Source organism: Macaca nemestrina, chromosome 13, assembly GCF_043159975.1.
Source record: "Macaca nemestrina isolate mMacNem1 chromosome 13, mMacNem.hap1, whole genome shotgun sequence".
Lineage (NCBI taxonomy): Eukaryota > Metazoa > Chordata > Mammalia > Primates > Cercopithecidae > Macaca > Macaca nemestrina.
The window spans coordinates 71,213,788-71,226,822 of NC_092137.1; the positions used below are offsets into that span (position 1 = coordinate 71,213,788).

Here is a 13,035-nt window from a genome sequence, read left to right on the forward strand (position 1 = left end):
TTCAGCAGCCTGTTAGCAACTAGTTAAGTGGTAGAGCCAGGATTTGAACCCAACCTAGCCAGGAGCCACTACTCTGAATCATTGCTTCAGAGACTGTATTCCTACAATGCTGCAGCCCAGGTGGCTCTTCCCCATTGTACAAAATCGGAAAGAATATTTCCAGAAGGTGACTGATTAGCTGGGGACCCATAGCCATCAGTGGCCTTTCCCAAGCCTTGCCGGGCTCGTCTAGCTGCTCCCAGGAAACCTCCCCGCTCTTGTGGTCAAGCTGCTGACCTGCAGGCTGAAAACCAGTTTGGGAGTCACAGGCATGCTCACACAAAAGGTAGAAATAATCCAAATTTCCATCAATAATGAATGGATAGACAAAAAGTGAGCTAATCATACAATGAAATATTCTTCAGTCAGAAAAAGAAATGAAGTACTGATACACGCTACAACATGGATGAAATTTGAAACTTTATGCTAATAAAAGACGCCAGGCACAAAAGCCACAGGTGATGATTCCATTTATATGAAGTATCCAGAATAGGGAAATCCATAAAGACAGAGAGTAGATTAGTGTTTGCTTAGGGCTGGGGGTTTGAGGAGATAGAAGGCTGGGAGATCCAGATTTCTTTTTGAGGTGATGAAAATGTTCTAAAATTGACAGTGGTGATGGTTGCACATATCTGTAAATACACGAGAAAACCATTGAATTATACACTTTAAATGGGTGAATTATATGACATGTGAATTACATCTCAATAAAGCTATTACCAAAACACAAAAATCAATACAGCATACACACATAGTTTGAGAACATAAGCCCACCACCCAGCCAAGGTAGATCCAGGCTCTGCCCTGCAAGTGTCCATGTCCTTGCAGTCCAAGTTTCCTTCAGTCTCTGTAGAGGCCACAGCTCCCCTGCAGTGAATGACACTGCCCCTCAATTCAAAAGGCCCCTTCTGTGCTGTGCCAGGAGCCTGGATCCAGCCTACCAAGAACCTCTTAGACTGGGAGACAGCCCCCTTCACAGAGTGAAGTTGGAAGGAGGGGAAGAAATGCTTGCCTTGGCAGGGCCCTTGGGGTCCCACATGAACCAGCTCTGTGACCTTGGTCTCAGTATCCTCTTCTGCAAATTGAGACAACTGAGTCCCTACCCTAAATAGTCTTGTGAGTATTTCATGAAATTATGAGTCTAGCACAACTTCCAGCACTAGCCAGTATATTCCATGTTAGAAAACAGATGAAGGATCGAGCGAATTTGGGGAGTGATCTAGATAAAATCAAAGTGGTGCGAGTGAAGGGATTTAATTTGTTAAGAAAGAAGAAAAAGTTTTAGAAGATTGTCTCAAGTCTCTTGCATTTCTTTTGTTCATTTCAACTCCACACCTAGTGGGATTGTATTTGCCTAAAATGGACAAGTGAAAGAGGGCACTCCTACCCCTACAGGGAGAGGGCAGAAGAGAAGAGGGGAAATAAGGAAGCAAGGAAAAGGGAGATGGAGGAAGGAGAGAGTGTTGGTGAGGAGGATACTAGGGAAACTGCCTCGAAAACTCAAGGGACAGGAAGGACAGAACTGCCCAGGGAAGGGGTGGCTGAAGGGAAAGAGGAAGGCTAAAGAAAAGAAGGAGAAACGGAGGCAAAGGGAGGGGGAGGTGACCAAATCATCAGGTGAAAGGGGAGGAGGAGGAAGAGTCACAGAGAACTACCGGGGAGAAGAAGGAAGAAGCCAACTAGTCTGGGATCAATCTGGAGAAGATTACCAAGTCAGGAGTCCGAAAGCCCCCCTTCCAGAACCTGGGGACACTGGTCTCCATTGGCTGCCGACTGGGACCTCTCTCCCTGTTCTGGCCCAGCCATCCTCTCCCTGCTCTTGGGCAGCCCTGGAGAATCCTGAGTCCTGTGGATGGACAGGGCTTTTCAGATTAAGTTGGACACCTGGAGGTTGGGTCCAGTCATGTTCTGCCCGGGTCTGTTCAACCATCCCCGAATGAACCTCCTCCCACAAAACTTCCCCCACCTCCCAGACCCCACTACCCCTGGCTTGCCCCCTCCCTGATCCCACCCAGAGTCCTGACCATTTCTCATTTCCTGAACCAGAGTATGCTGATCACCACTGGCCTTTGCTCCAGCAAAGTGCCAGCTTCCCCAGCCCTTTTCCAAATTCAGGTGGTTCCCAACCAGGCTTCACCTGGAAGCCTTTTAAATATACGGATAGCCACTAGGAACCACTAAGGAGCCATTTGGTCTTCAGCTGAGCACCAGCCATTTTAAGTTGTCTGGGTGATTTAATATGTGGCAAGTGTTGAGAACTCCAGTTTGCCTCCTTCTTTAAGCCTTCCTGGCCCTGGGCCAAGGCCACAGCCAAGGCAGTACTGCCTAATGTATATTTGCCTGGTTAGGTACCTAGAGGACCTCCTCAGGTCTGACATGTTAGCAATGGTCACTCCAGCGTGGCCTTCTTTACAGCCCGGCCTAGACCCACAGCCTCCCTGGGGGAAGCCCTCCTGGTTAGGCCCTGGGACTCAGCAGATCAGGAAAGTTGCCAGCACCTTGCTTCAGGCCTGGCACACAGGCAGCAGATCTTGATGGGCTCTAGAGCTCCCACAGCTTGGCTGGAATCCCTGCTGAGGCAGAGAAGATGGAGCAAAGAGAGGCAAAGCAGGTAAGTGCTGCCTTAGGAGGCTCTGTGCTGTGCCCTGGAGGTGTCTTAGGGGAGACTAGGCCCAGAAACCCACACTGAGGTGGCAGAGGGAAGGATTCAGCAGCAGTTAAAGCTACTGTCCTGCAACCCAGAGCACACAAAGCCAACTGAAGACCCTGTGGGCCTAGGCCAGCGAAGGTAAATGCCAGGTTGGACAGGTGGTGGGTCCAGAGGTGGTGCAGTGGCTGGAGTCTTTGGCTTCTCACCCTGAACCAGGCGGGTTCAGCACAGCAAATTTGGGTTCCCTGTTCCCCACTCAGGGGTAACCTCTCACCTGTGCTCATAGAGAGTGCCCCTACAGCCCAAGGGTCCTTCTCCTGCATAAACCCCAGAGGGCAACACTGGCATCCAGCACAGACATGCCACAGTCATTTTGTGTTGTCTGAAATGAGCAGTGACTGAGCCTGCAGGGGCCAGTGATCCAGGAGGCGCCTACACAGTGAAATTTGAGGAGCTCCCCCACCTCTCTCGACACCCCAAGGACCTGCCTATGGTCTTACTGTTGGAGCTACCTCCTTCACTTTCAGCGCTGCTACTTTTCTCAGAAATAAATACATTTTTATTGTTTTATAAAAATAACAATGCTCATTGTAAAAATACCAAAATCCAATACGATCACATCTTAAAATGTCAATCCTTCCCTAGCAGTGGGTGGGTTAGTGGGCCCCTCCCAAACAGGCTGGTGCAGAAGTCAGGATCCCAGGCACTAGAGTTGGGGCACAGACAGGGGGCTGGAGAAGGAAGTGGGGTGCAGAGGCTTTCTGCCAACTCAGACAAAGAAACTACTCCCTGAGTAGTTTCTGTGAGGGTTATTCCTCTCTGCTCATCCCAAGCTCCCAGCTCTCTTTAGCTGCAAAAGAACTCCCATTCCTGCATGATGGCTGAGCAGAATGGCAGGCCTGGAGACTGGATTTTTTGGGAGGAGGGCAAGTGCTGCGGAGGATTTCCCAGGGACCTTAAGGTGGGCCCCAAAACTAGAGAAGAGAGAGGAGGGCAAGAGACCCAAAAAGAAAGTTGTCAGAGCAGAGCTGAGGAACCCAGGCTGCCTGAGTCTCTGGGGCTCTGGGCCTGAAATGGCTGGGGGGATGCGCTAGCTGAGAGAGGCAACGGGGTGGTAGAGGCAGAGAGGGTCAAAGGGGAGGACAGGAAAGACACAGGGGGAGCCCCCGAAGGCACCGCATGACTGCGCACCGCGGGAGAGAGGCCAGGCCCCAGCCTCAGCTAGAGGGAAGCGCACCCTAAGTAGCCAGACTGAGCAGGACAGAGTGCAGGCCTGGAGAGCCGGCCTGGTGCACTGGCCAGAGCATCCCGAAGGATACGAAAGTAGACAGAATGCTGGACACAGGTTCTGAGCACCTGAGCCGGATACTGAAGGCTCTTCCAGAACTGCAGAGCGCTGGCAGTAAAGGACAGAACGGCTTCGCAGAGAGGTACTGGGTAGTGTCTGGGGAACCTGGCCTACGAATTCCACGCGCCCACATACATCCCTTCGCTCCCCTAGCAGCCAGCACAGGCCTCACATTGCCGACCCTAGAGAGGGCTGCTGTGGGTCGTGGTGTTGGGGGTAGGGGGCAGGAGAGTGTATTTATCCACAGGCACCGGGGATCCAGTTCTTAGCGCCACGAAGGCTCGGGAGGTCCGTCCCTCCTGCTGAGCGGCCAAAAAGCGAGAAGGTGTGTGGTGCAGGGCTGGAGGGTCCACAGGGAATGACCGGAACAGGCCCGCGCCCCGAAAAGGCGGCAGGAATTGGAGGGTGGCAGAGGATGCTGAGCAAGGCTGAATCCAGAGAGGATGGCCTCTCTCCCCGACTCCAGCCGGGCTTTGGAGAAGCCCCAGGGGATCCCAGTTCTAAAGGGTCTCTAAGGGGAGCTGGGAGCAGGAGTGCCCCTCCCTGCCAACGGTCTTCCCATTTCTCCCACTGAGAATGAAGGACCTGAACCACTACTGCCCTCCCCTCACCGTCTGGCAGTCCCCTTCCAATTCCCTTAGGTTCAGTTTCTCAATCGCCTTACCAAAAAAGAGAGGAAGTGAAGAGTCGGAAGAAATTCTTTGGGCCCCTGGGGTCTTGGCGGGTTGAGATCACAGTGAGGCCGCAGGGGGAGACTGAAGGTGAAGAGGAGAGCAGCAGGCCCGGGACACCGGCGCTCAGGTCCTAGTGGCGAATGGGGAATCCCTGATCCCAGTGAATTCGCGCCAGGCGGACTCACCACGCCTCCAAGCTCTGCGTTGGTCTTGTACTGGGCAGGAACTTTCCTCTAGAGCCAGGCAGGGACTCAGCGTAGGCACGCTTTGTTCCCCAACCCACGCACATACTCTGAAGGGGCGGTACCGCACCCCTACATCCCCCAGTACACCCTCGCCATGTGTCTGTACCCGGGCACAGGTGGTCCAGCTTTCCTCACCAAGGACCCGGGGGACTTAGCGAAGCAAGATGTCCTCTGTCTCTAGGAAGGGGAGGACGCGGGTGGGAGCCTAGTGGCTCCCGCACAAAGCGCCTCCTTGGTGGGGAATTAGACCGCCCAGGCAGCAAGATTAGGGAGGCACTAGGGGCCAGGCGGCCTGGGGTTCAAGAACCTCTGTTCCTGCGGCCAGGCTCCCAGCTCGGCCTGAAAGGGGTCTGACTGGGTCAGGGAAGGGCTCAGTGAGGACACCCAGTCCTCCTCTCCACTGCTCCTCCATACACACCCGGGCGCCTCCGCCCACAGAAGCCCTGACTTCCTCACTCCATCCCCACATGCACGTGCACTGGGGCTGGGGCCCCACTGCCCAGGCCTGCCCACAAGAGACACCCAGGATTCCAGAGGGAGGCCGAATCTTATACCTCCAAGAGAGAACGTGAGAAAGGAAGAATAAAGGGTGCAGGAGAAAGGAGAAGACTGGAACACCCAAGAGTCCATACCTAGCTGGCTTGGAGCCGGGCGGTGCTCCCTGCAAGGTTCCCAGGAGCAGACAGGGAAGGGAAAGCTGCCAGAACGTCCAGAGTCTAGGCTCCGGAGGACTCTATAAGAGGCCTCCGACCTCTCCCAGGAGTGTGCTCACACCCAGGACCTCATCCATGGGCACTGGAAAAGGACTCCAGGACTGAGACTCGAGTTACTGGCATGGAAAGATGCCATTTGTGAAATGAAAAATTAAAACGATGACAACAAACGAAGCCTGGCACGGTCCAGCAAGTGCTGCTTTTCCATTTTTGTCTGCAGAGAAACTGGGGCCTCATCTGCAGCAAGCAGAACCGCTAGAGCTGGGGGTAGGGATGCAGTGTCCAGGCAAGCCGAGTGTTTGCTTATATTTCTGTTTATAATTTTTGTATATTACATGCATCTTACTCAAGTAATAAAAATAAACTTGAGAGAGCCAGAGAGGCAAAAAACTGAAGTGCAGAGTAGAGGTGGTGGCTGGGTGAGAGGCAAGACTTTTGGGAAGCTTGGCGGATGGAGAGAGAGAGAGGGTCTGACCTGCATGGCAGTCAGTAAGGAGTTCACTGCCACTGCTAGGGCCAGGCCGGGAGGAACAGTGCAGAGCTCATGGCCACCGGCAACATGGATTCCTTCAGCCGAGCTCAGTTCCACTGGGTCACACTTTCCCCAGGACCCTCCTGAAACCTCTTTCTCACTCCTTCCTCCTACATACATACACATTCCCACAGTCCTGTGCCCCAGGCCCACAAACTCTCAGCACCTACAGGTAGTCCAGGCTGTTCTCCCTCTGAATACCCTGACTTAAGCCTTGGGCTCAATCCCACCTTTCCTGCCACCCACCCAAATCACTTTATGGCTGCATTTCCCTTCCTTCCTTCCTTCCTTCCTTCCTTCCTTCCTTCCTTCCTTCCTTCCTTCCTTCCTTCTTTCCTTCCTTCCTTCTTTTCTTCCTTTCTTCCTTTCTCCCTCCCTTGTTTATTACCAGCAAGACCTCCCGACCTGCCCTTTTTACCCTCCCCTTTCCCTAGGTTCCATATCCTAAGTGGAGTAGTTGTTAATTATTCAATTAAATAATTGGTATGTGTCCCCCCCGCAACATCACCTTCTGCCAGGAATATCTGGCATCAGAAACAGGCAACCATTCACATGAACACTGTACACGCACTATGGTACTGACACACGCACACACTCATATAACTGCTTTCCCACTCACAGGGATAATGGAGGCTGCACCAGGGACACATGCAGCCATGCTACAGCCACGCTACAGCCACTTTCACGGTCATATCCACACCCGCTCTCATAGACCCCCTTAACCAGATTATTGGACAGACCGAAGCACCCTGCTCACGCCAGCAGGTCAAAAAAACGAAGGAAAGTCTGAGATTGTAGTGCTTTAGGGGAAGGGTCACAGGCCTTGTTGCGCATGCACACATTTGCACACACACCTTCGTTCTCAATCTTTCGTCCAGGTCCCCTTCTGAGTCAAAGAAAGTCCCCTCCCAGTGCGTTGAGAGAGACACTAGGCTCGGGCGAGCGCCGGCCTCTCCAGTAAATGCTGGGGATCCGCACGCCTCGGGGAGGGGTACTGAGCCCCAGGATCCCAGCTGCTCAACTCCTCACAGCCTGACCCTGCTACACTTCCAGCCTTGCTCACCTCCGCCCTTTACCTCTCCGCAGACTCGGAGAAGGCGGGACCCGGGACAGCGACACAGCGACAGAGCACGGGGAAAGCTCCGCGGAGGGAAACAAGGAAATCCCCACCTTCTATCCCTGTCTCGTGGTGCGGTCCCCTGTGACGGCCTCAGACCTGCGGGGAAACCAGGACTTTGCCGCCTACCACGGTCAGCCTCGCTCTCGAGTCTCTGGGCGCCTGCACCCGGCTGTCTGCCTGTGCGCCTGTTCAGTGTCCCCCGGGGACGCGGGTGAGTCGATCTCCTTGCCTCACTTTCCCAGCCTCATTCGCCCACTCACGCCCTTGATCTTCCATGAGGGCCGGGGGAGGGGGTCCTCCGGTCTGTGTTCATGAGTGTGGGTGTGGGTATAAATCTAGGGGTTGGCGCACTGAGCCCAGGCCTGCGCCCCCGCCTCCAGCACCCCCACCGACCCCACCCTGCCAAGCCCCCGAGCAAGGCCAACCTCCTCTTCTCTGCTAGGTCTCGCCGAGGTCGCCTTCTTTGCGCACTTTGGTTATTGATCCCGCTGAATCGGCCGGAGCGCAGCGGCTGCGCTTCTGTGGGAACAAGGGAGTGGGGAGGTGAGTAAGCTAGGGGAACGGTGGAGGGGAGGAGAGATTGATCAACTTTAGGAGGGGTTGTAGGGCATTCCTCAAGGCCGCCCCATTCTCCCTCTGCCCGGTTTGGAGCAGGGCTAGACTACGGGTGGAGTGGGACCACCGCTCCCCTCCCCCTCCATCTCTCCCCCTGGCGAGGAGCCCCGGCGCAGCTGGGAGTCTAGGAACCCTGACTCCCGCCCAATCAGCGGCGAGGGGAGGAGCAGCGGCCAGGGGCGGGGCCAGAGGAGGAGGAGTCGGGCGGGGGCGTGAGGGGCGGGGAGCGGCGCTCACGACCAGCCTAGGCTGGCTCCTCGATAGTGGGGTTGGCAGTGGCGGTCGGCATGGGCGATGGGGGCGCCGAGCGCGACCGGGGCCCCGCGCGCCAGGCGGAGTCTGCTGGCAGCGGTGGGCGCGGCGGGGACCGCGGCGGAGCGGAGGACTTGCGAGCTGATGGCGGTGGCCACAGCCCAACGGAGGTGGCCGGGACCTCAGCCTCCAGTCCCGCAGGCTCCAGGGAGAGCGGAGCCGACAGCGACGGGCAGCCCGGGCCCGGCGAAGCAGACCACTGCCGCCGCATCCTGGTGCGAGGTAAGGGGACAGCCCGTGGCCCTGCTCCACTGGACCCTCACCCTACCCATACTGGGGCCCCCGACCTTCTTGCAGGTGACATCTCCCAATTCATATATTCATTTATTCGTCATCCAGTCATTCATTCAGCAAATATTTTGAGCGTCTATTGTGTGCTGGACATTGAGCTGAGTGAGGGGACAAAGCAGCGAATGGGACCGAAGCGGTCCCCGTTTCTCCGCCTCTCGGTCCAGTCCCCTAGTCGTAGGCCCACCCGGGACCTCTACTGTGGCGGGGGCAGAAATGGAGTGCCGGATGCTGAGAGCCTGGTCTCTGTCCCGTGACCCTCAAGCAAGTGCGGAGAAAAGCGTCACGCGCGCTCCGCGGGGACAGGACGTGGAGAGAGCAGCGTCGGCAACCGCGGGAGGAAAAGGCCCTGGCTCTGCAGGGCGGCCGGGGTGCTTCCTCCCGTCCTGCTCAGCCGCGTTTCCCATCCCCGGCAATCCGGACCCGCACGGATTGCCCGGGGGAGATGGCGCGGGACGCGGAGAGTGGCGTGCGCGGCGCTCGCCAGCTGTGCTTCACTCTCTCGCTTCCCACTTCCTCGCGGCGCCTGGGCCCAGCCGGCTCTCGGCGCCGCCTTCCCGCGGCCTGGCCTTCACGTCCTTCCCTTTCTCCCTTGGCTTCGTCCTCCTCTCTTCTTTCCCGGCCATTCCTCTCAGCCGAACGCGTCTTCCCGGCACCTTCTTCCTGCAAGCGCCTCGATCTGGACTGCGACCGATTACCCAGCTCTTCCTGGCCTCCTCGCCGCGAGGCCGAGGCTCCCCAGGCCCCCAGCGCCAGCCTTTCGCAGTGCCGAGGGCTCCGCTTTCCCAGGATCTGGGCCTTGCCCGGCGAGATGGGAGGAGAAAGGGGACTCCAGGGTCTTGCCCTCAGCCCGACCCCAGGTCGCGGCCAGAGACTGAAGTCCGTTGCCTCCTCCACCCCAAGCCCTGCGACCGGGAGACCCAGCGCCAGAAGAGGCCACTGGCGGTAATGGCTCCCCCAGGCTCCTTCCTGGGCTCCCTCCTCCCGGCTTCCTCCCGCTGCCTCTTTCCAGCCTCTTCACACGCGCCGCTCGGGAGAGCCTCTGGGCCTCTGGAGGCCACTGTCCCGAGCTGATTTCTTTGGCCTCCGCCTGGGGAAAGGGAACAGGCTGGAAGCTGGCCCTGGGTCGTTCCAGCGAAGGGATTCTGTTTGGTCTGAGCTCGGCTACCCTCAAGCTGACTGGGACACCCTGGGCCAGTTGGGTACGACCTCTCTGCGACTGCTGGGTGTGGGTGGCTCTGAGGACTGGAGTGCAGAGCATGAAGGCAGCCCAGTGTGAGGGTGACTGATGACTGCCTTGAATACAGAGGTAGGGGCCCTAGCTCTGGGAAACATTGCTGGTGCCAGATGTCACTGGGACAGTGGGTGCTCACTGCCACTCATAGTTGACTGCTTAAGTCAAGGCAGTTATACCATCAGGAATTCTAGCAGGTGTATGGACCTGTTGGGCACCAGGGATTAAATCCGGTTTTGTTCTTTAGACTGTGGGGTGTCCTGAGTGAAGGCATAAGCAGCCCTTTTGGTTCCTTTAAAAAAATCTGTAGGACTGCCAGAGAACTCAGTCCCCCAATCCCACACATTCCCAGGGGAAGATCTAAAGTCCCTGCCTGTGACACTCATCACTTTGAACCCCACCTATGGGTGGGCATTTTCTTCCCCCCCAGGACAATTGTGAGTTCTGTGCCCACCTAACACCCTCTCTGCCCTACTAACCCTTTATGTAGAGCAAATAAGTTTTGTGTACAGATGTCAATTAAATAGCCTTCAGGGGTAAACTAATAGGAAGTGGAATTCAAAAGTGACCCTCCAGCCTGTGAGGTGGGGCCACCCAAGCTGGAGCAATCCACAGTCAGGCAGAGATGGGCTTGCACTGGATGTAAGACAGCCTGTGTGAGTCTTCAGGGGGTGTACTTTTTATAAATGTATGTGCACACACAGAGGTGCCATTGCGTTTGTAAAATATAATCAAAATATTAGATATAAAGCATAGAGGATATATTTACACACGTAACAGAAATGAAAGGCAAGTGTGGCTTTTATAAATCCCTCTGCCCTTCCCCATTTAATGATGGGGAGGTTATTATGGGCCTGAAACGCTCAGGATGTGATTTACCACTAATCTCTCCTAGCCAGGGTCACCTGAGTCACTGGCAGTCCTGCCATGGCTCAGGGCTCTGATCAATGAGACAGGCCTGGACTGGTGAAGGAAAGTCTGAACTGCCTTGGCCCCTAAATGAACATCCCTTCCATAGGCCTTCAATACACTTTTCCCTTGACCTCTGAGAACACATCCTCCCAAAGAATCTTTGGAAGGAAACCACTAAAAGGTAAAAGGGAGGCATTTGCACTTGCTGTCCTGTGTCAATGTTGGGTTGGGGCCTCCTCAGGACCTCCCCTTTCTTGGGGAGGCCTTCTGGGTCCTTTCTGCCTCCTTTCATTCTGCACTCCTCCACCTAAGAGCCTACCACAGGGGAGCAGGTTTGTTGAGGGAGTCCTTTGGCACAGGGAGTAGGAGGAGAGCTTGGGCGCCAGAGTTAAGCAAAGTTGGTTTAGATTACTGACCTTATAGCCCTTTAAACCTGAACCAATTTCTTTGTTTCTCTTTGCTTGCCTCCTCATCTTACAAAGGGACCCATAGCCCTTACCTTAAAGGACTTGCCAAGAATCAGAGGTGATGTCTAAAACTGCAAACACCCGGTAGGATCTCCATAAATATTTGTTGACAGAAGGAAGGGTGTAGCTCTGAGGTTAACCACTTTTGATGGGTGGGGCAGTGGACCTTTGTTGTTTGAGGCCTCTCCCAAGTCACCCCTTTCCCCCTCCTTCTGGCTCTGGCCCAGGGTCTGGGCTGTACTGGGAGGTGAGCACCTAGGGGTCAAGAACACACTGATGGTAAAGGAAAATCAGCACCATCTTGCAGACCACACAGTGCGGCCCTCCCCAATCTCCTTGGTGGGAACCTTTTGGGACCAGTGACTCAAGCCTCTGCCAATGCAGGGTAGGGAGCCAGGGAGGCCAAATGTGATGCCTCCCGTGCATCAAAATGAAGGCTCTTTCCCGTCACACAAGGGCACGGACCGGAGCTGCTGAGATGATAGGCCGGGCGCACAACAGGCACCCCGCACATCGCACCGCGGACACAGCGAGCCTCCCATTCGGACCCTAAGGCCCGAGAAGGCCGCTCCACACCTCCGCGTGCACAGTCCCTAGACCAGTGAGGGCGGGGACTGAGGAATCCTTTTGTTTTATATTGGAAACCGCACACCAAAGGCAGGCAGGAAGCAACCAAAGGAACAGGCCGCCTGAGTCGTGGCTCAAACAGCACAGGGCAGTGGCCGAGCACCAGCCTTTTCGGTGGAGCTGGGATCCCAGCAGGCAGAAGAGGAGGACAACTCTGACCCCAGACTCCCTACGACCCCACGATCAACGCTCGCACCTGCACACTCAAACGCACCTGTTTCCCAAATTAATCCGGACGCGAATTTAACGACCGATTTTGATAGATCCGGGAAATTCTGTCCACCAACACAGCCACTTTTACAGACAATGCGTAGTGTCCGTTCCTGCTCACCCAAAGCGGCCTCTCTGGGCTGAGAGCCACCACTGTGGGTCCTCAAACCCCACTCGAAACCCTCCGAACCCCTCTGTCTGGGAGCGGTAGGGCGTGATGACTGCAGGATCCCTTGAAGAAGCCACTCGCTGCAACCCCACCACCAGCAGCAAAAACGCTTTCACCCGGGAGCTGAATGGATGCGCGGATGACTGGGGGCCGTGAGGGGACTCGTGAAGCCCAGGCCTCTTGCTTGGGCTGGGCGATGCCCACCGTGGGACGGGTGGGATTGACCTTAGTGGAGTCCAGCCCCTCGGAGAATCTGCGGGCAGCCGGGACCCACGCTCCAGAAACACGCAAGTCCAAACTCGTACACACAGCACAATGGCGTGCAGCCGCTGGGGCCCTATCTCCCAGTGGCGCGTTTGAAGAAGCCGTGCAAGGGGGTGCAGCTTCGGGGCTCCGGCTGGCAGGTTACTGCAGGGACAGACGCCTCGCCTCCAGCAGCCGGGTCCAGGCTCATGGCCGGCCGGCCTCTGCTCGCTTTCTGCTTGGATTTCCAGCAGCCACTGGGCTTGGGGAGATCGGCCCTGGCCGCAGGCCTAGCCCTGCTGCGCAGGCGTTTAGCAAGGACCATGGGACTTTCGTCTCAATATCTGAGTCTGTTAATAGACCTGATAACCCAGGACCAGCACCCCAGGCAGACGTGGAAAAGTGTAAATGGCTCGTGCAAGGAACTACACTTTGAGATTTTTGTACTTGTTTTTATTTTTTGGTTTTAGCTTTTGTAGAGGGTTTCTTTTTTTGTTTTGTTTTCTTGGAGTTGCTTTACGTTATTTTTCCCTTTTACTTGTTTTCGGCAGGAGGCCCACATTCCCTTAGTGGGTCTATGCCAGCAGGCCCTCTCATTTGGGTCTTCTTTTGTTTTCCCCCTTCCATAACCCTCACC

The 13,035-nt window shown here is 55.7% G+C and overlaps 1 protein-coding gene and 1 long non-coding RNA gene across 2 annotated transcripts in view; one reads left to right on the top strand and one right to left on the bottom strand.

Moving 5' to 3' along the window:
* Nucleotides 1-501: 501 nt before the first annotated feature.
* On the bottom strand, nt 502-11,320 carry LOC105465232 (uncharacterized). Its single transcript, XR_977434.3, has 3 exons — nt 11,182-11,320; nt 7,747-7,840; nt 502-671 (listed from the first exon to the last, which is right to left on the bottom strand). It is a non-coding gene; the product is annotated as an uncharacterized lncRNA (long non-coding RNA).
* LOC105465231 (ventral anterior homeobox 2) overlaps nt 8,178-13,035 on the top strand; it is a 33,919-nt gene continuing 29,061 nt past the window's right edge. The window contains exon 1 of the mRNA XM_011713520.2: nt 8,178-8,470. Coding sequence (XP_011711822.2) covers nt 8,224-8,470 — 247 coding nt within the window. The 5' untranslated portion in view covers nt 8,178-8,223. The remainder of the gene's footprint in view (nt 8,471-13,035) is intronic.